The sequence below is a fragment of the Nicotiana tabacum genome, chromosome 22 (genome assembly GCF_000715075.1).
Source record: "Nicotiana tabacum cultivar K326 chromosome 22, ASM71507v2, whole genome shotgun sequence".
Lineage (NCBI taxonomy): Eukaryota > Viridiplantae > Streptophyta > Magnoliopsida > Solanales > Solanaceae > Nicotiana > Nicotiana tabacum.
The window spans coordinates 35094389-35115669 of record NC_134101.1 but is presented as its reverse complement, the minus strand read 5'-3'; the positions used below and the strand labels follow the sequence as shown (position 1 = coordinate 35115669).

General features: G+C 38.1%; 2 protein-coding genes across 3 annotated transcripts; both read right to left on the bottom strand.

The window, feature by feature from the left end:
• Window positions 1-496: 496 nt before the first annotated feature.
• On the bottom strand, window positions 497-4155 carry LOC107806010 (uncharacterized). Its single transcript, XM_016630123.2, has 9 exons — window positions 3681-4155; window positions 3449-3570; window positions 2769-2883; window positions 2624-2685; window positions 2339-2390; window positions 2044-2155; window positions 1802-1900; window positions 1590-1717; window positions 497-1448 (listed from the first exon to the last, which is right to left on the bottom strand). The coding sequence occupies exons 1-9, from the start codon at window positions 3848-3850 to the stop codon at window positions 764-766; spliced, it is 1545 nt and encodes a 514-aa protein (XP_016485609.1). The 5' UTR covers window positions 3851-4155; the 3' UTR covers window positions 497-763.
• A 2932-nt stretch (window positions 4156-7087) lies between these two features.
• LOC107806011 (25.3 kDa vesicle transport protein SEC22-1-like) lies at window positions 7088-14193 on the bottom strand. Of its 2 annotated transcripts, none has more exons than XM_016630125.2 (6): window positions 13975-14193; window positions 11650-11788; window positions 10425-10585; window positions 10174-10320; window positions 8485-8561; window positions 7088-7972 (listed from the first exon to the last, which is right to left on the bottom strand). In XM_016630125.2, the coding sequence occupies exons 1-6, from the start codon at window positions 13979-13981 to the stop codon at window positions 7889-7891; spliced, it is 615 nt and encodes a 204-aa protein (XP_016485611.1). In that variant the 5' UTR covers window positions 13982-14193; the 3' UTR covers window positions 7088-7888. The 2 variants fall into 2 exon arrangements, with proteins under 2 accessions (XP_016485611.1, XP_016485610.1); XM_016630124.2 differs by having other exon boundaries at window positions 11650-11858; window positions 13975-14190.
• Between the last annotated feature and the right edge of the window lie 7088 nt (window positions 14194-21281).

Here is a 21281-nt window from a genome sequence, read left to right as displayed (position 1 = left end):
CTGTTTTCACCTTAAATCTTATCAATTTCTCCCGTTGAATCCTACAAACCAAAATCTGTCCTAAGTGGATACTGATTTCAACCTCCTTGTGCTGGATCTAAGACCTTTGAATCACAAAAACTTTTATTTGCTGCAGACCTCGTTAGTAAAAAATTAAGAACAGAACAACAGTTCTTAAAGCATCTAAGCTGATCCCAGAATCTGGAGGGCCAAACTTCTGGTGCTAATGTTGGTCGATTTCTGTATGGTTGTCCAAGAAATAACTCAATTGTATCAATTTACGTTACTTCGTTATGAATCTACCGACGAATTTAGTATTCTTATACTCGTCAACTTACCACATCTCCCTTTTTATTGATTGAACAATATTTCTACGGCATCTAAAATTATCCCAGAATCTGCCGGGCAAAGTCCTGGTGATTTCTATACGGCTGTCCTAGAAAATAACAACTCAATTATATCAATTTACTAAGCTTCATTTCCAAATTAATAAAAATTTACGTCCTGACAAATTTAGAATTCAGACAATCATAGTGGTCATCAACTTACCACACCTTTTCTATTCAAGCTTGAGACTTCGTTTTGCACATGGCGCATTAAATAGAAGAAAAAGTTGAACAAAATCAGAACAGTTTGTTCTTCAAGCTTTTTGCGAACAATGAATGGCGCTATTCCTGAGACATAAGACTTGTCACCCAAAAAAAAGGAATCCAAAATAGTGGATCTGTGAAGAAGCTTACTCGCTGCTCTTTCACTTGAATGTTTACATATCTACAGAATCATGCAAGTACCTGCAACTATGACCATAGTAGCATCTTCTTTGAGCATAAAAGCGGCAAGGCCTCTTTTGTTCCTCGCGCTGTCCTTGAAATGGACGCTCCACAGCTCCAGCGTTACACCAACCATTCCTTGCTTGCCAGTACTCCGTTCTCTGTGGAGATCTATAGTTCATATTTTGTGAATGACTATTGGTATAGGTATGACCATGTCCTCGCAATGGACTTCTACTAGTATTGCAGTTGTTATAACCCCCATCTCGATAGCCCCTCCACATTGGAACATGCGCATTAGAGTTGTGCATTCTTAATGGACTATTATTGTTGTTCGCGTAACCTCCATTGTTAGAGCTCCTCCACATTGGTGGCATATGCGTATTGGAGTAAGGCATTCTTAATGGACTCTTTGAAGGATTGGATTTGATGCCATTTCCGAAGCCATTAGTCAAAGGCTGCCTCTGATGAGGCCTTTCTTCTGGCCAATTTTCTCTAGAGAAGATATTTTCCTGTATGACATTTTGGTATTCCTTTTCGTCTTTTTGGCCTTTGTCCACCTCTACCTGATGCTGATCTGTCGTTTTGACCGAGTTCGTTGAGAGAGAATGCACTTTACTGTGTACTCTGTTGTTTTGGTGTTCTGTGTTTAAGGTAGGATGTGAATCTGTGTTTACCCTGGGATATGTAGAGATACAGTTAAAAGAAACTTCATTAGAGGCATCACTAAAATGATTCAATGTTCAAATCATGTGAAGCTGGTATAGTTCATTCTACCAATCTACTTTTCAGAAGAGCCAAAATTATCATGATACCTACCTATTTTCCTTTCGCATCTTTCGCATTTCCTTCTCTTGGACGCGTGCTTCGCTGTTAGACCGAGCAACAGAACCTCTGGCATGCTTTTCTGATAAAATTTCCTGCCTTTCTGCTTCATCGTCCCATTTCTTCAAATTGAGCATAAGCTTAATTAGCATATTGCTGCAGGAATAATCATAAGTAATAGAAATTCTAACTACTCTTCAGCAAACCTGTCGCAATGTTTTCAATCTATAGAGATTTCTGCCCTTAATGAGGAGAGGATGCAGTGGAGGCAGCGGTTTCTCCCCTTTACTCCACAATACCTCTACCTGACCAACAGTACAAAAAAGAAACGAAAACAGAAAAGGCTAGTCAAATAATTGCTGCTATGCACAGAACTAGAATTGAATATAACTTCTTATTCTTCTTGTTCCCAAGAGTTCAATCTAAAATTGATTGCTTTTAAGCTCACCGTAAAGGTGTGTTGCTGCTTTTTAGCACCATAGCTCTCTTTCACAATCCGCCCTGCAACTATTCTTGTACCGCAGGGAGGACCAGTAGCACTCCTGGATGCGATGCTGAACCTGATGGATGAACCACAATCATGAACCTACTAAGTAAATGCACACATACTGCTCCCTCAACAATGTCTAAGAGGGAAATAACGAGAAGTATACTTGACATCTGCCACAAGCTTTTCAGCCTATAGGTGAATAAAACTTGAAGATGCTTACTAGTACAACTTATTAGAGTCAAAAGCATCTTACATTTCATATACATTTTGTTCAAACATAACAACATCCCCAGTGCATGCATCCCCTGTGCATTATAAAGATAGTATAGATGAAAATGACAATATCCAAAAATCCAATTCATTACTGAACTATAACACAAACACAGGGTAAAAGCTATGTTGGTTATAATCACAATAGATACATAAACCTTTCCTTGGCTATCTCGTATGGCTAATGATCATAGACCTTTGCTACAATAAAACTGTGCGTCCACTTAAATATTTTATCCATAGAGGGATAAGGAAAAAAAAAAGGTACCTTTGCAGTTCAATACAAAACTAGATGGGGGATACTTCTTCTCGCCACGACCATCAACGATACTGAAATACAATAGAACTTGCTTTAGGGATAGTAGTTTTTGAGATAAAAAGGCAATGCCAGAATAAATAGAGAGGGAAATTACTCAGTATGCTCTTTAATGCGCTGAATTAGTACATCTTTGCTCCCTGTCAATCTTAGCCCATGCTTCCTAAGGTAAATCTTACATTGCTCCACTTTAAATTTTTTAATCTGACCAGCTGCCACCAAGTAAGCAGAGACCAATAAGCTTTCATACACCGATGAAAAATAAAATCCTAAATAAGAACACAATCATTTTAATGTTGCGGAAAACAGGAAGATGATCCATAGATACAAATTCTAAGTTGTAGAGCTAGCAATATTGAAAAAACATTCTAGTTATCTCATTCTAAAGATTGAATATTTACTTCTTTCTGAAAGAAGGAACTGCAACATTATAGAAAAGGGTCATTTGATCTTACTATTTATATACCAATGAAGACAAACTTTCACGAATAACCATGTCGTTGCAAGGGGTTGCGTCTTAATAAATACAACTACACCTCAATCCCAAACATGTTGGAGTCGGCTATAGAAATTCAGTGACCAAGTAAATGCATATACTAAGAAATTAACTTTCATTAAAAAAAAGGTCTTTTGAAAACACACACTAGACAATCACTCTATTAGTTAGTACAGGTTTATTTATTCTACCAATAATCAGCAAAAGTGAACGGTACTAAAAATTTATAAGCTACCATATACAGCATATAAAAACAAAAGTAATACTAATGTTATTGATACCTTTAATTATTTTCTGAACAGTTTCATAACTTTTCTGATCTTTTTCATCAAGCTCCGGCACCATCTTTTCCACGTCCTGCTCTCCCACAATGCATTCATCCATAGCCTTAGAAACATTACATCTACATTTCCGAACAATATCAAATGTATCTCAAATATCAAATATCTCACTTATCATTGCCATTTTCGTAAGAAAAACCTAAAATGGGTTTGCAGAATCAAGATATTTTACCTAGCAGACATATCCTTGGATTTGTGTTTTTTGATTGAGAGTTTTGAAAGACTGGATCTTGTCTCCTCAAGAACGTCAAAAGTTGGGTCCTCTTGTGAATCATCGGAATCGTCGTACTCACTGTCGCCGTCTGATAGTACATTATCGTACTGTTGCTGTTCGGAATCCATCTTTTGAGTTGTTGATGATATACTTAGAGCTTTCGTTCCTCTGATGTCTCCAAGCCGGCCATAATAGAATAGATAGGCGAAGCAGTCAATAGCAGTCTGTTCTCGCCTATCGATAGATAGCAGGTTGCTTCCAAGCTCAAACCATTTGAAACAGAATTGCTACTTTTTTCTTGTTATTGATAGAGTGGTATTCTCCGCCCCTGTCAAATAAAGTAGAGGGGGAGAACTGGAAGAGAGAAGGAAAAAGAGCAAAAGATTGACAAGTCTAATGGGGGAAGAATGGCTGACACGTTGACTGCCTTCGATACTAGGAAAAGGGTACAGCTGGGTGGTCCAGCCTATTCTTGAAATAAACAACTTCGGTTCAAGAACGTAAGGTGTCCCTGCTTTTTCAGGGTAAGAAGGGGTAGAGAAAATGCCTCGAGCCAATGTTCGAATACCAGGCGCTACGGCGCTGAAGTTTATGGCTGGTTTCTGTGATTACGAAATCACCATTCAAATATAAGTTTGAATTCGAAAATATTACCGTTGTTAAGTGGATTGTTTTCCCGAAATTCGTACTCCTATTTACTTGTTGATTGGATTGTTCTTCGGAATTTCCGTTTCGAGCAACGATAAAGTTGGTATGGGCCTGAATCAAGCTTTGGAGTGAAAATAGAATTGGACTACCCAATTTTTGAACCGGTAATAGAAAAAGAGCAAACTTCATTTATGGTCGTTCCGCACTAAATTAAGAAAATCGCTAGCATATTAAATTTGATTGCTAAGTTATACCCAAAAATTTATTACATTGGCTACACACACAAAAATGCGCTGACCCATTTGATCAAATCTTCAAGTTGCAAAGTAGAGTTTTTAATCTATTTTGATCTACTACTCTTCATTATTTCTCCACCATAAATTATTAAATTTTTAAAAATATATTAATTTTTTTATTTAACTCTATTTGATTTGCAGTATTTAATAGACAACTGAAGAAATGGAGAAATGAAATGAAAATTTCATATAACTAAAATCAAAAGCACCAACTTACAGTGAAATGAACAAGTTTTAATTTCTCTCTCTTCTTTTTTCTTCTAAAAGCTTCGTCTTTATATTCCTCTAATCTGAATAAGTGTCACATTTTGCTTTTTAAGGTCAAGTTGGACCATTTTGAATCAGTCTCCTGATTTATGGATAAAAATTAAAAGGTGTAAAATACCCTTTAAATATTCATCAGAGAGATACCCAGTTTTTCATATTACGAATAATGAGTTCCTTAAATTTACTAACACTTACAATTAGCAGAAAGAAATTTATGCTTGTTAATAGAAACTAAAAAATAGCAAAAGAATTAAATAAAAAAAACTAATTAGAGTAACATGAGTCTGGTGAGTTGTGATTCAATAGAATTACTTTAATCTTTTTGTGAGGTGGACCTATTATTTTTGTTCATTACCGTTCTTTGATTTTTGTTTTAATAAAAATGTCAGCAGCTTCTTAATTATAAATTTTTATACAAAATAGTCTATACACGTTGGATAGATAAGGTTAAGGTAAAAGAATAATATATATACACTCTTATACACCATATAACAGTCTATACACGTTGGATAGATAAAAGTGTCCGGGATACAAAATAGACTGTCACTATACAAAATAGACGACCACTATACAAAAAATATACAATAGACTATCATTGTACAAAATATATACAATAGGCTGTCACTATACAAAATATATACAATCACTATAAATATATACAAAATAGACTGTCACTATACAAAATAGACTGTCGCTATACAATTTATGTACAAAATAGACTGTCACTATACAATTTATATACAATAGACTGTCACTATATAAAATATATACAAAATAGATTGTCACTATATAAAATATATATAAAATCGACTGTCACTATACAAAAAATATACAAAATAGATATTTCGGGCTATTAAATGTAATATGTTTGGGCCGAAGGGATATTTCGTGTCAATGAAGGAAAATATGGGCTATTAAAATTTTGAGGGGCTATAGAGGGCCATTTTCCCATAAAAAAATATCCAGTGTTTGCTAAGTCATTAAAAATAGCCATTATTTTGCTGAAACATAGAAAGTTCTGGATTATGAAGCTCCTGCATATAAACTTCCAGCATATTATGTTGGAACTCCAGCACATGGAAAGTTCCAGCATAATATGTTAGATTATGGAGCTCCTACGTATAATCTTCAAGCACATTATAATATTCCAGCACATTATGTTGTAATCTCATATGTAAAAAATTTGAACTCCAGCATATTATGCTGAAATTTTTTCGGATTTTTAAGAGTGTTTTTATTCGGATTTTATCTTTACATGTAAAAGTGGCTAAATTTCAATTACTTTTAAAACTGTGACTATTTTTTAATTACCAGTTGTAAATATGGCTATTTTTATACTACTTAGAAGAATTAACCCATATAAACCCAAATAACCGTCCATCTAATTTTTAAATTAAAAATAGTCGGCGGATGTACAATATAAATATATATATATATATATATATATATATATATATATATATATATATATATATATATATATATATATTCCGGCTAGAAAAAATAAATATTGTTTGGAATAATTTTACAAGAATCCCCTTTGAGATGCGCTACTACTTTTTCCTTTTTTATGTTTTTTACTCTTCCCAATTTATTTTACGTCTCAATTTGATTGGGCACAAAGATTAAAAATATAAATAAAAAAATTGAATCTTATGGTCTCGTGCTCTACTCAGCTTGGTACTATAACAATCTCGGTTGAATTAGACTTCTAAGTTATGTAGTAAGTTCAGTTGGAACCCACTCGAGCTCGGCTAGGCTCAAAAGGCTAGTGTCAATCTTTCAACACTGTTGTGACTATACTTTTTTTGAGCCGGGAATCTACTAGAAACAACCTCTCTACCTTCACAAGGTAAGAATAAGGTCTGCGTACGCACTACCCTCCTCATACCTCACTTGTAGGATTACACTTGGTTTCTTATTGTTGTCATAAGCTGAAGGCGTAACTGGTAAAGCTGCTGCCATGTGACCAGGAGGTCACGAGTTCGAGCTGTGGAAACAACCTCTTGCAGAAATACAGGATAAGACTGCGTACAATAAGCCCTTGTAGTCCGGCCCTTCCCCGGACCCCGCGCATAGCAAGAGCTTAGTGCACCAGGCTGCCCTGTTGTCATAAGTTGCGATGAGTAGGGGCATTTGCCAACAGATGTATAACGAACATGAACTGAGGACACCTCTAGCCTCGTAGAATAACCTTTCACCGCTGTTGCATGCCAACCAAATAAAATGTTTACAGAAAAACTCCCTCACATCACATGCAATGACCACAATCATGAAAAAAAAAAAACAAGATTCAAACTAAAACTGCAGAATGAATAGTGGATATATGTCTTAGCTTCCACAATTCATATACTGGATATAATACTCCAAATATCATTTATGCCTTCGCTTCTACAATTCATATAGTGGATATAGTACTCCAAATATCATTTATGCCTTCGCTTCTACAATTCATATAGTGGATATAGTACTCCAAATATCATTTGTGTCTTTGCTTCAACAATTCATCTTCTGTCTTTCTGACAGAAACACCAAAATCCATTCAATTCTCTTATGCTTCAAAACGTCAAATATTGAGATAGAAAGAACCTCTTTATAATCTTCAGAAATCATGATCATGCATTTCTACTAAACAAATCAAAATAGTACACTATGAGGCCTCCACTGTAATTTACTGCATAGCTAGTCGTCATTTCAGAGTTACAATAACCTATTGGAGGGCAAGTTTGTGGTTGAGTAATGAGAAAAAACATGCCGAGCAATTCGTATCAATATCATTTCTCATGTATCAGCGACATGGCTCGTCATGGTTTACTTTCTCTGTTTTACATTTTCAACTGAAATTGCTTGACTTGCCCCATGCACAGAAAAGCAAACACCATTGTGTTTATGTCGGTTGTGCACTGTCCAATGTGAGAGTAACATCTCCTCTAAGCTGTACATCTTCTGGCAGCATCACCAGATCTTATTTTTAACCCAGAAGAGGAGACTAACAACTCCAATGACAATAGCAACAGGAGCCCATTTCCGAATCAAAGCCTGGAGTAATGAAGAAAATGAATTGAGTGATTAAAGCAATTTCAAGTTCGAAATCAGACTAAATGCATGTCCATAACGAGAAAAAGAGTGACAGAACATATAATTTTTAGAATGTTGATTTACATAGTTTACAACAACAACAACCCAGTATAATCCCACTAGTGGGGTCTGGGGAGGGCAGTTTGTACGCAGACCTTACCCCTAAGGTAGAGAGGCTGTTTCCGATAGACCCTCGGCTCCCTCCCCTCCAAGAACTCCCCACCTTACTCTTGGGGTGACTTGAACTCACAACCTCTTGGTTAGAAGTGGTGGGTGCTCACCACTAGAGCAATCCACTCTTGTCATATTGATTTACATAGTTTGAGCAGCTTATATTACGTTATTCTTCTTAAACAATATAAATGCCCCCCCCCCCCCCCCCAAAAAAAAAAGTGAGTGCACAAGAGAACTTTAGAGAATGAACAGCAAACTTCATGTTCAAGTGCATCATCTTGAAAATCAATGAAACTAACCTGACGATTTAAATCTCTCGCCTTATCAACATATATGCGGGATTCTGATGTCAAGCGGCTGGACATCTGACTGACCTCTGCAGAATTTGACGTTTAAACAATCTAGTTACTGGCAATGAACAAAGTTGCATAACATTTTTTTGGGGTAAATAAGTTGCATAACATACAAATTATAAGCCAATGCATAAGAAGGGTGAAGTTAGGAGTATAATACAACTGTTTTAGAGTATAATTGCTGATCTATATCAAAATTATGGTGTCAGTAGGGGTTGGAATCTTCATAATGCAACAAAATGTCGCAACACTTAATTTTATCTTGCACGGGTATATGCTGAAGCATTTTCGGACAATAAGCAGCATAGCTTGTCTCGGCATTAGAGCCAAAATCTACTTTTTATTAGTAAGGACATAAGACTTCAAGATCATAATTCATCTCACAAGTACCACATGGTTCCCGGTGATACAACAAAAAGAGGCATACAAGAGCATAGTTGCTACCATCATCTAATAGATAGATCATCTTTATATGCCTGCATGGGAGGGGAGAGTCGAACACTCTCATCTCCTATTCTAGAAGTCAACAGGCAGTCTCGAAAGAAACCAATCATTTTATTTGTTTTCACTTCATTTTAAAGTACCTTTGCATTCAAACAAAAGGATGCTTATTTTACTTCTTTCACATAGTACACCATATGCTGCCTACAGGAATATAACCCAAACAAGTTCAAGGTTTCTGAGAGGAAAAAGGGGGAAATATTTTATCCAATCATACTCCTTAAACATGGGAATTTTATTATAGAAGAAATGAAAGAGAACATATATTCACCCCTTTCTAGGAGCTCATGAGGAGAGAATATAAAGGAATCAACAGTTCAACTTATCAGAGTACCAAATTCAGCTGTTATAACACTTAGGTCAGGTAAACACAAAATTTGAAAGGCAAAAAGCACAAAAAAGTGAAGTTAATAACACAATATTTTAAAAACAAATGAAAACAAGCACCTAACATAGAACCTTAGTGTCAATATTCAATGTAAAATTTTAAATAACCTCTAAAATCCAGAATTCACTAAATCAACTACGCCTCAATCCCAAAACTTCAGATTCCATTAAAATTAAATTTCTCAGATCAATCTAGAAACAGATAATAATGAAGAAAAAGGAGCAGCTTGTATAAGCTTAGATAAGAAGAAGGCATGATGTTGTGAACATATTTCCTAATCTGTAAGCTTTCTTTTACTTCTTTTGTCCTTCATAGTATTCAATCCCCCAAATAAAAAGCACAAGTGCAGTAGGAAATTTAGAGAGATCTCCAACTTCTAGAATTTCCTCTTTGAGAATATATCCAACTTTAGCAACCCTGTGCACAAAGCATCCCGCGTTCACGCAGGGTCCAGGGGAGGGGCCACACCCAAGGGGGTGTGATGTAGGCAGCCTACCCTAACACAAGCGTTAGTGGCAGATTCCACACTTTGGACAAGATACTAAGCAAAAAAAAACTATCATTAACTAATAATTGAGGACAGTAAATAAACTGCCAAAGAAATGGACAGCACAAAAGTCCTTTGGAAATTAGAAACTTTGCAGATATCTAGAAAATGAATGAGGAAATGCCCGGAAGAGCTCTAGAAGTTTTGCAAACTTTTTAACGATATAGAGTTCAGAAAAATGTTGGGCTGAGAAACTTACGGTCCAATTTTTCACCGACACCAAGAACGTCTTGTACATTTCGAGTCATTATCTGATGAACTTCATAAAGTTCATCACTCAACTTCGAAATATTGCGCTGAGTTCCGGTATCCTGGTACAGTTTCTTCGTCTTCTGTATGAATGTATCTTTTAAAATAGGGAAAATTATATATTGGAAGAATAGAAAATCAGTATTAACAACAGCAAATTGGTAAACTGAAAAGGAGAGAGAGTTGAGGAAAGTTGCTTACCAAATTTGATAAAGGCATAAGGTCTAGCGGCAGTTTCGATTTGACTCCTATTGACACGCTCAAACTCATTCTTAAGGTCTTCCAGGTACTGAAAGGCAAGTTTCTTTGGATAAGAGCGATCACACATAGTCAGATAACAAACGTGCCCTTCAATGATATAACTGAGAGCTTGGGTTAAGACAACAGTAGATTCACAATTCCCATAAGTTATGTTTTCAAGTGGGTTGGAAGGACGCAGAAGTAACAAGCTAGTACCAATTTAGAAAGCAAGCAAATGAATTAGCAGTAGCGAGAGTGGACACTTGGAAAGTCACAGTTTCACATTAACAATTGTAACATGCCAAATCATCCCCAAGATTTCACATTCAGATAGTCATAATTTTAATGATAAACTTGGTCCTATTTATAACTCTCTTTGTTATTTTCATAACAGTATTATAACTCCCAACCCCCAAATTCTGCAGGAGACAAATACTAGTTCCCACTGTGCTCCCTTAATGACTCGAACCTCCAAGCTCATGATTAAAGTTGGAGCGCATTTTCACTAGACTATACCTACCTTGTCCTTGGTGGTCCCCACAAAACCAGAAAAAATGAGAAATAAAATGCTTATAAGACATATTAAATGCATATCAAGTGGAGAAGCTACTATCCAAGTAATGGATGTGCATAAACTAATATCAAGCTTTCTTTTTGTTCTTTTGGATTAATTGCATCATCCATATTTATCACCACATTTCATCCAAGAAGATATTTCACTTATCAAAAGCATTAAGCTGGAGGAACACCCATACTCATTAGTTCTGAGTACACTGATTCTACTTGCCCCCAAAAATTGCAACAATAAGAACTGCAGAGGCCCTCATAGAGTTCTCCTTAAATTACAAAAATAAAACTAATAGGCATCTTATAGTCTTCAAATTGAAAGCCTCCGTAGACTGGTATCCACATTTAATTGCAACGATGACTCATTATAAATTAGCAGAATTCTCTCTTTCCTTGAGAGGAAAATCGAGAGGAATCATAATCTGAGCATAGGTAACCCAGTGAAGCTATTTGGAAAAGATCAGTAAGTGTATGGAATTGCTTACCTTGCAGTCATCTTTTTGAACAAAGAAGTTATTACTAATTTACTTACAAAAATTTCCATTTAGCCTCTGGGAAGAGATGTAAACACTACCATGAAAATAGAAAGAAGAATTATATGGAAACAATAAAAGGATACTGGAAAATATAAGGTCCAGTTTCAACGGACATCCTTGATGCCTCATTCTGGCCCATAGAGAGGTTCTTGAATAAGGACTTGGCTTGCTGTTTGTAGAAATCTGAATCTGGAACATCGCGGCTATCATCCAGCCCCTCAGCTAGAGGAAGGCCATCAGTTACACGAGCAATCATAGTCAACTTCACCATTTTCCTTAAACAAGCACACAACTAGAAGCAACCACAAAAAGGTAAGAAATCAACTTGCAGATTTTGAAGTCAGAGAAACTACAAATTTCCCATGCTTTTTGGCTGCTAATTCCAAACCTCGGACCAAGATTTATTGGACATAAAGTTCCTATTTTTTTCAGCTTCACCCTAGTTAAGTGTGTATGCGACTGAGAGAGACAGAGTATCTTTATTAAATAAGTTTTTAATTCCAAAATTTTTACCTTGTTTAATAATAGTCCTGACATCTAATTTTGACTATAAGCATAATGTTCCGCAAATCATACGTTTTGCACCCGGTGTAGCATTCAAAATTTGTAAAGGATGTATGACTTCTTACATCACTATTAAATATTCAAGTTCTTCAGTGCAAGAATGAATCGAAACAAAAAGTAGCAGCGGTACAATAAATGAATCCAGGTGCTCAAGTTATAGAGCTTCACATCACGAATAGAAAACTTGATCCAGCTGAGGAAAAGATGGCAGAAAATTGCATCAATTACAAGAGCCATTCAATCCTGAAAATAATGCAGGAAGAACATATTTTTCAATCAATTTAGGACTACAGATATCTTTAGGTTTAGTCATTCTGTAGTCTTAACCAGTTTCTAGTGGTACCATCTCATTCCTGGAAAAAGATCCAGTCAAGTAGAATTTAGTCAAGTAATCTTCAATGGGCCTTCAGATTCACGCCACGTGTACATAAACTAACTCACGACTGAGATGCAATTCAGATCCTATACTTACGATAAGAACTAAAATTGGCAAACATGGATTAACGGCAGCCGTTAACAATAACATCTAACCATGTTTCCTTGCTTTAAACTACAAAAAATGTACCAGTTGAATTTTCTCAATAAAATAGCGAGAACCAGCTTTTCCATCTCAAGAAAAATATTCTCAGAATCCTTCCTGCCTTCCATGAAGTATTTCATTGGAATGATCTTTCTTTTAACCTTTTTGAAAAGGGATTTTACAAATAACACATTAATATACAAATACAAAGTACTCACTTTTTGTTCCTGTATTTGGTGCAGAATATTATCAAATTTCTTAGCAACGATATTTTCCACAATCAATATAAGTATCTCATTTAGAGAAAAATTTAACTGGTGCATCTTTTGTAGTTTAAAAGTAAGGAGACGTGGTTAGATGTTATTGTTAGTCACTGCCGTTAATTCATGTTTGCCATTTTTAGTTCTTGTCGTAAGCATAAGATCTTAAATGCATCTCAGCCATGAGTTAGTTTATGTAAACATGGCATGAATCTAAAGGCCCATTGAAGATTACTTGACGAAACTCTACTTGACTAGATCTTTCCCTCATTCCTGCCGTATATAACACAGGTCACAGGCCCACAGAGGATATTGACTTATGCATTGTGCCCTGGTCAATGCAAAAGTTTGCTACCTTACCTTAAAAATATCAACTACAATGCATTATTCCCAAATTTAAAGTAGCCAATTTCAATAAACAATTTCGAGGGTCCCCTTGGTCCATCCAATGTTGAAGATCTTAGAGGTTCTTCAAAGAAAAGATTCTTCCGACAATGCCTTAAGCTTGAACTTTTCTCTAAGACAGCTCAATGAATCAATTGTCTCAATCAGCTGGAGTCGACTGTGAATCATCCAATGTATCCATTCAGCTCTATTCAAGTGCATTTCATTCTTTTGTTTAATGAGGTGTCCGGGCCAACTTGTGCGCACCTAGACTAATTCCACCAATACCTACGACAGCAGTACAGCTACCGGGTAACTCTACCTACCAAGGCTTGGGCAGATGGGAGGTAACTGCTTTTCGCTCATGCTCACAGAAAATAAATTGCTCAGTAGGGTAATTTTTTCATTTAGTAGCTCTTAGACCGACTTCAGTATAAACACATAATTTTGCATACTAGCCATCTACAATCAAAACCGTTATGCAATCTAACCTAACATATCAAATCTGCGTTACAATCCAATTAAAACAGTTTCCTAGTAAATGTCGTGAATATACAATCGTGAAAAGGACAAAATTAAAGTGACCTAAACGCACTGCGAGAATTGAATGAGAACACTTTAGGCAAACAAGCACGTTTACGTAAATAAATTGAACGGATTAGCAGCATATATCAAATTACCTATCATACACGTCGGTGCACGCTTTGTTTGTTGATCTGTTGTATTTCTAATTCCTCGATCTTTGATTTTGATTTTGTTTGATCCTCTCGTAAACTCTTATCAATTTCAGTGAAATGATGGTTGGGTGATAGTTGTAGTGTAATGAATGGGATCGGATTTAGGGAATCGGGTAAATACCCGTTACCACGAGTAAAGAGTAAAGAGTGACAATTTTGGATTTCAACATTCCTATTAGTGAAAAAATTTCTCCGTCCTAATATTTTGATTTGAATTTGTGATATTTCGACCACTAATTTTACAATATTTTTGTTCAAATATTGAAATTTATAAATATAATTTTGGAAAACAAAAAAAAATGAAATAAGGTATCAGCATTACTTCAGTAAACATATTTCACAATTGTTTACCCGAAAAACAGATAGAGTTAGAATTTATACGTAGTTCTAAGGATACGTGGTATAACTCGGCACAAATTAGAAAAGTAAGTAGGAATATATTGAATATTGACCGTAAAAAGGAATGAATACAAACCCTAATTGAATAGAGAATGATTGATAAATGAACAAGATGAATCAATATCAAAAGCCCAAAAAAGGATAATATTTGCTAGATGTTATGTAAATCTCAATAATCGCTGAATGTGAGAATGTGTGTGTATATCCATCTCCCCTTTATAAATGTTAGCCACTCTTAATATAGTGGAGGAGTCCTACTTTGGATATAATTAAAAATACATAGTGAGGATCACATGATAGATTAATTAATTGGCTTTTCCTTGATTCAAGCCGTGATTTCAGCCGAGATTCTCTCTCCAAATGCGGCTATAGCGGCTTTGTTGTTCCTTGGATCGGTCTCGATCTTGGTCGGTCTCTGGGTCTTGAGCTCGACCTTAACTTGATCTCGGTATTTGATCGGTCTCTAGATCTCGAGCTCGACCTCGACTCGATCTCGGTACTGATCGGTCTCTGGGTCTAGAGCTCGACCTTCCAACTTCACATCACAACTCGATATTATAATGACGAACCTCGGTCCATCATGCTTCAATCTTGTTTAGTCGCACGAAGGGCAAACTCGGTTTTGACCGTATACAGATAGTCCCCTCGTTTCTCGGAAAGAATGTTGCGAGAAACGATATGATTTTTCAACCTCCGACTAGATACATACTGACGTCTGTGACGAGCCCGATTGTGACGTATGTGACAAATGTCCCGTCGGTCCAGTTACCAAGGCATTAAATGCGCGACAGTCGATGGTCGGCCACTGCCAATTTTAAACCGTCACTGTGAAATCTATAAATAGCCCCCTTTTCATTATTTCAAACATTTACCTTCAAATCTCTTTTCATTCCAATCTTCACAGTTCTTCGCCTTCCCAAAAGCTCTATATTTCTAGGTTTTGGAATTTCTTCGCTTATTCTTCTAAAAACACCAAATACTTCACTCTCCCTTCTTCTTTGTTTATAAAAAATTAGATGGCAAAAATATCTAAAATTATTCCGCAGAAAAAGGTTGCTTCCTCATCTCGGCCGGCCGACGAGAAAACAGTGGTGGAGCCGCGCCTTGAAAAGCTTGATCCCAAGGGTTGCGTTATTGATTCCGATTTTAAGGTCGAGAAACCCTCCTCGGTTGCTGGTCGATGCGAGCCGATGTCGAGATATATATGCTCGATACCAAAAAGCCTTCTTGACCTGGTAAAAAAAGACTGCCATTGGGAAAATAAAGAGGTTGTGATACCAGCACCGGAGGAGGCAATCACTACCCACGTGGAAGGGTACCTGAGTATTTACACTTATCCTTTCATGCTGGGTCCCCTCGATTCAGTCATCGTCGATTTTTGCAATAAATACCAGGTGACCCTCGGTCAAATTCACCCTTCTTTTTGAGGATTGTGATACTGCTTCGTTTCTTTGTGAGCAAAATCGACAGGCTTCCCTTCACCCTCGACCACCTCATAAGATTATATAGTCCTCGACTTTACCGAGGTGGGCTGATAAAGCTTCAACGCTGGGCCACCAAGGCGTTCGCCTCGAGCATAGATGAAGACAAAGATCGAGGTTGGATGGGCCGGTTCGTTCGAGTGAAGACCTCGGACCTAATCCCGGCTAAGAGTATGCCATTTCCCGAGAAATGGAATATGAACTGTAAGTGTAATCCCGTTTTTAGTTTTTGTTGTTTTTACTTCTTGATCCTTTCTTATCAGTGTTTTTCTTGACGCAGTCGTTGCTTGGATGCCGGGTGCGGTTCCCCATATCGAGAACTGGGTCAGTAGCCTAGTTTCGACGTCAACATACGCCGAGCGCGCATGACGCGATTTGTCAAAGGGCCGGCGGGAGTCTCGTAGTCATGGTAAACCCTCTTCTTGGCTTACCGATTTGCTTACCGTTCAAGCATTTTTTCAGGCATAGGTTTTACTTACTTTTCTTTCTTTGTAGGTCTCGGAAAAGATGCGATTATGAGATCCCCATCAGGTGATGAAGAAGCTTTAGCGCCTATCATAAAACCGGAGAAGGTGATTAAGAGAAAAAGGGCCTCGGACTCCGAGGGTCAAAAACCCAAGAAGAGAGCGGCTCGTAAACCTAAGGTGAACATAATCCCTTTGACTATAGAGTCAGTCCTGAGTCTAAGGGATGAAGAAGAAGAAGAAGAAGAAAGTGATTCCGGGTTGGTGGCCCGTGCACGGGTTTGCCCCGATACTCAAAATACTTCGGTATCGGTGGGAGTTGATACTGCTCCGTCCAGGCTTGATGAGGCCGAGGAGGAGACTTTGACCCAAGTTCCCGAGCCGAGGGGGACTGAGGGTGTTTTACCTCGGGGCAAAGAGACCGTCGAAGAAGCTGTGGATGCCGGTGTGCAAACCGAGCTTGAGGCTCCCCAAGACGGAGGCGACGCCTAAAAAAACCTACTCGGGGCAATAAAGATCGGGGATTCCCCCTCTTTCCCTTCATTTTCCTAGTCGATGATACGTGACGCTCAAACTGTCGAGACTTGTCATGGGGAGGGAGCCCATGGAGAGGAGGACCCTTTCCATGTTTATTTTATCGGGGTAGAAGATGTCACCGGTCTGAGTGACTTGGAGGCTCCGAAGAAGAGCTCGAGCGAGGTAGGAGTGCCTTGCCTTTTCAACGAAGCCCAACATGCCCTGAATCGGGTAAATTCATACTTTCTTTGCCAATTTTCATACTTGTGTTTTTCTTTCCTTGTATAATCCCTTCTTTTTATTTTTGTAGGCTTCTGTGCTTCATCACGAGGCATTTTTCCAATCTCGAGGGGAGCTGAGCCGGTACGAAGTCGAAGTTCGAAGGCTTACTGATGAGAGAGATGCCTTCAAGCTTCACGGTGAGCAGAGAGAAGGAGAAGTTAAAGGACTTCGGGCTGAGCCAGAAGCATCTCGGAAAGAACAAGCTAAGCTGGCCGAGCAGGTAAAAAGAATCTTTGAATTTAATGATATTGACTCGGGAGTGATGGCTAACAGTTCGGTTCCACGGGTCGAGCAAAAGTTCGATATGGTCAGGCAACTTCGTGTTGAAGTGGACGTAGTGAAATCGGAGGCTGAGGAATGGAAGAAGAACATGGACCGCCTCGCCTCAGAAAAGGAGACTGCCCGAACTCAACTGGCTTCGGCTGAGGCCCTACTCCGAAGCTTGAAAGAGAAATCCTTGGTGCAAGCCAAGAAAATCGAGGAGTTCCAGTCTCGGTTGAGCTCAGCAAATTCTGATCGAGAGAGACTGGCCACAGAACTTGCAGCGGCCAAATCGGAGGTCGAGTAAACCATGGCCAATGCTGATGCAATGGTGGCCGTTTATCGATACGATGCCAAAGTTGCTCAGGTTCGAGCAAAGGAGGTTGCTGAGGCTGCTCAGGCTCAAGCAAACTGGGTTACCGAGCATGCTAAATGCCAGTCTCGAAGGGAGACTCTCGAAGAGATCCATGCTCGTGGCTTCGATCTTACAGCCGAGATCGATAAAGCTAAGGAGTTTGAAGCCGAAACCAGAGTGTTGGCCTTTCTCGATGATGATAATACCGAGAGTACGAGTGGATCTGAAAGTGAAGGGGGCCTTGAGGGCAAAGATGCTGCTCCCGGAGAGGACTAAGTCCTTTAGTATTTTTTGTGTTACTTATAAGACCGTTTTGGTCTTTTGTAGAGAAATTTGATTGGGCCATGCTGCCCTTGTAAATGATTTTTGACATGTATAAAAAACTTTCTTCCTTTCTGCCTTATAGAATTGTGAAGTTGTATTCTAAGGTCGGGGTTCAGATAATTTGATCAAAACCGAACTAGTGTAGCCATTAGGCCTTTTGATCGAGTGAGTGCTTGCTCGAACTCGAAGTAAAGTAACCCTTGGTTTTTTAGTTGAGCGAGGACGGTCTCTCGAACTCAAAGCAGAAAACAACCCTTAGATTTTATGGTCGAGTGAGTGTTTGCTCGAACTCGAAGTAAAAAACAACCCTTAGGCTTTATGGTCGAGTGAGTGTTTGCTCGAACTCGAAGTAAAAAAAGCCCTTAGGCCTTATGGTCGAGTGAGTGTTTGCTCAAACTCGAAGTAAAAAACAGCCCTTGGGCCTTATGGTTGAGTGAGTGTTTGCTCGAACTCTATCACGCCCCGAACCTGGGGGCGAGACCGGCACTCAGTGCCTCACTTCTCCTTGCGTACCAACTTGCGACGAAGGGACTCTGAATATATAATGTCATACTTTGGACGTGGACACATTTCAAGACAATTTGCGAAGTAAAATATAAAACTGAACGGAAGCTAACGCTGACTAAACATCAATATAAAGCTGGGCCGACATGGCCGTCATAACTACTATAGCTGACAAACCAATAAAATATACATACAAGGCCTACAAGCCCAACATACTGTACTAATTGATAGGATATGTCTACAAGCCTCTACTGATGGATGTACTGTGATCGGAATAGGGCCCCGACCTACCCATAACCTATATACATATATACACAAGATGTACACAAAATTCTAGACCCGGCAACTACGAAGGATGTGGAGCTTACCGATAAAGTTGAACTCGGGCAACACCTACTAAGGAGGTCTACCCACCTGTCTGTCTGAACCAGCACGCATGAAATGTAGCGTCCCCAGAAAAAGGGACGTCAGTACGAAATAACATACCGAGTATGCAAGGCAATAAAATAACTGAAAGCTGAAACTGAACTGATAATATAATATCTGAAAGTAACTGGGAGTTAAAGATGATCTGGAGATATACTTACCTGCTAATACCGACTCAACTCTCTCAATATAGTAAATAAAATAGATGTCCGGCCCTATAAGGCTCGGAACATGTAACTGCTCTGCCGTAGTAGGCTCGCTCATGGGTGCTCAGCCATACTAGGCTCTGTACCTCGGCCATGATGGGCTCACTCATAGTCGCTCGGCCACAGTATGCTCGGTATATAACTTACCATCTGATCAGAGGTTGCCTAATAGGGGCCTGCCCACCGATTATAGTTTGATGGTAGGAAAAATACTGTAATACTGTATATATATAGACCCTCTGCTCTCTTGACTATAAGAAGACAATACTCAATTAAATATGAAGTCCCGATAAAGAAAAATACTGTAACTTATGAGACTAGGATAATGTATATAAATTCGGGAGTATGAACTTCTCTTTATGCCTCGTTATTAAACGCATATAGTTACGAGATCATGCCAAAATGAAGGAAGAGCTTAACCTTAACATACCTGGAGTAGGGAAAAATCCGTATGATATTCTTGGGAAAGATTGCACCGTACTCCCTTAGAATCACAAAATTCCATTGCTATTACGCAATATAATTTCGTATGAAATTTTTGCTTAAGATCGTTACCTTGCCGAATTTTTAATCCATTTCTCTTAATGAATTTGATCACAATATTGTATAACTTTTCTTGCTGAAGCTATCCGTCACTTTGAAGATGTAAATGTCTTCATTTTTGTGAATTAAAGAATTCTTTTGATAACATTCTTTATCCCAAAGAGATAAGGTGCTCATCTCTTGAAGTGTTGCCACCTTGCAAGGTGATTCAAGAGTCACTTAATGGATTTCATGTGGCTGCCATGTTGGGGAGTTAATTCTTATCCCATAATTATCCACTTAATTCCTTAATCAATTTGTTAATCCCCCATTAACCAATAATTATTCACATAATTATGAATTATTTCAAATTACTTAAAATATTACTCGCTTTTAACACAATTTATACACCTTACTATCATGGTCATGTAGTACCTTATATGACACTAGTCCATAAATACGGGTACTATAGCTCGGACCGTAATTTTTTTCCCAAACAATCTTCAATGAAACTTATTTTCTTTGATTCATTTACCCTTTAACCTTCACGTCATTTTACTTATCGCCTATTATAAATAGCATAAATGCTTATAATCTCAAGATAATCTCATTTTTGAGTCTACGTCGATTATCTGAAGACGAAACTTTAACGTACGAAAACGCGAGATGTAACAAACTCGAAGTAAAAAACAGCCCTTAGGCCTTATGGTCGAGTGAGTGTTTGCTCGAACTCGAAGTAAAGTAACCCTTAGGTTTTTGTAAAAAGGATTGTTTATGGCCTTGTCCCCTTTCCGGCTTGAAAGAGTTTCTTATCATTCGTATTTGCGAAACTTGTAATGCCTTAGCATGAAATAGGGACTTGTTCAAGAGTTCAAACAATTTTGTAATCATTAGAGTTTTCGAGGCTTGATATTATCGAAGCCTTTTATGATTTTGCCAGGGGTAGCCTTTCTAACCCTGTTTTGTTACGGAATTCGGATGTCTACGATTCGTGTTAATTCGGTCGTAGCCTCTTTAGTCCGGTATTTGTGTCTTGGGCTTATTTTCCTGTTTTACTTCGAGCTTGCCCGAAGTATCAGTCCCCGAGTGGGGTGGTCATGGCCTATAAAAATCCTTCTTTAGTTCGGGATTTGCTTCTTGGGCTTATGATTTTCGGAGTTTATATAATTTGATCTCGTTGATTTTTCGGACAGCAGTCCCCGATTTGTGGGGGTAATCATTCAAACTCCAGTCATGGTCGGCCCTTAAGCTTGTTTGCATAACACAAGTAGAAGAACCATTTTGAGGTATGAGATATCGGTAAAGAAGGAATTTCTCTTTATAAGTCATTACACATGCGTACATGTTTTGAGTCAGGGCTCGCACAAATAATGCGGGCATGGTTCGTTTTGACCATTTGGCCCTTACAAATTTTTTCTATCGAGACCCTGTTGCCATGAAGTAATTTCCTTGCATCGAACTTGATATATTCTAGGACAATGGCCCCCAGTATTCGAGGTTAATTGTAAAG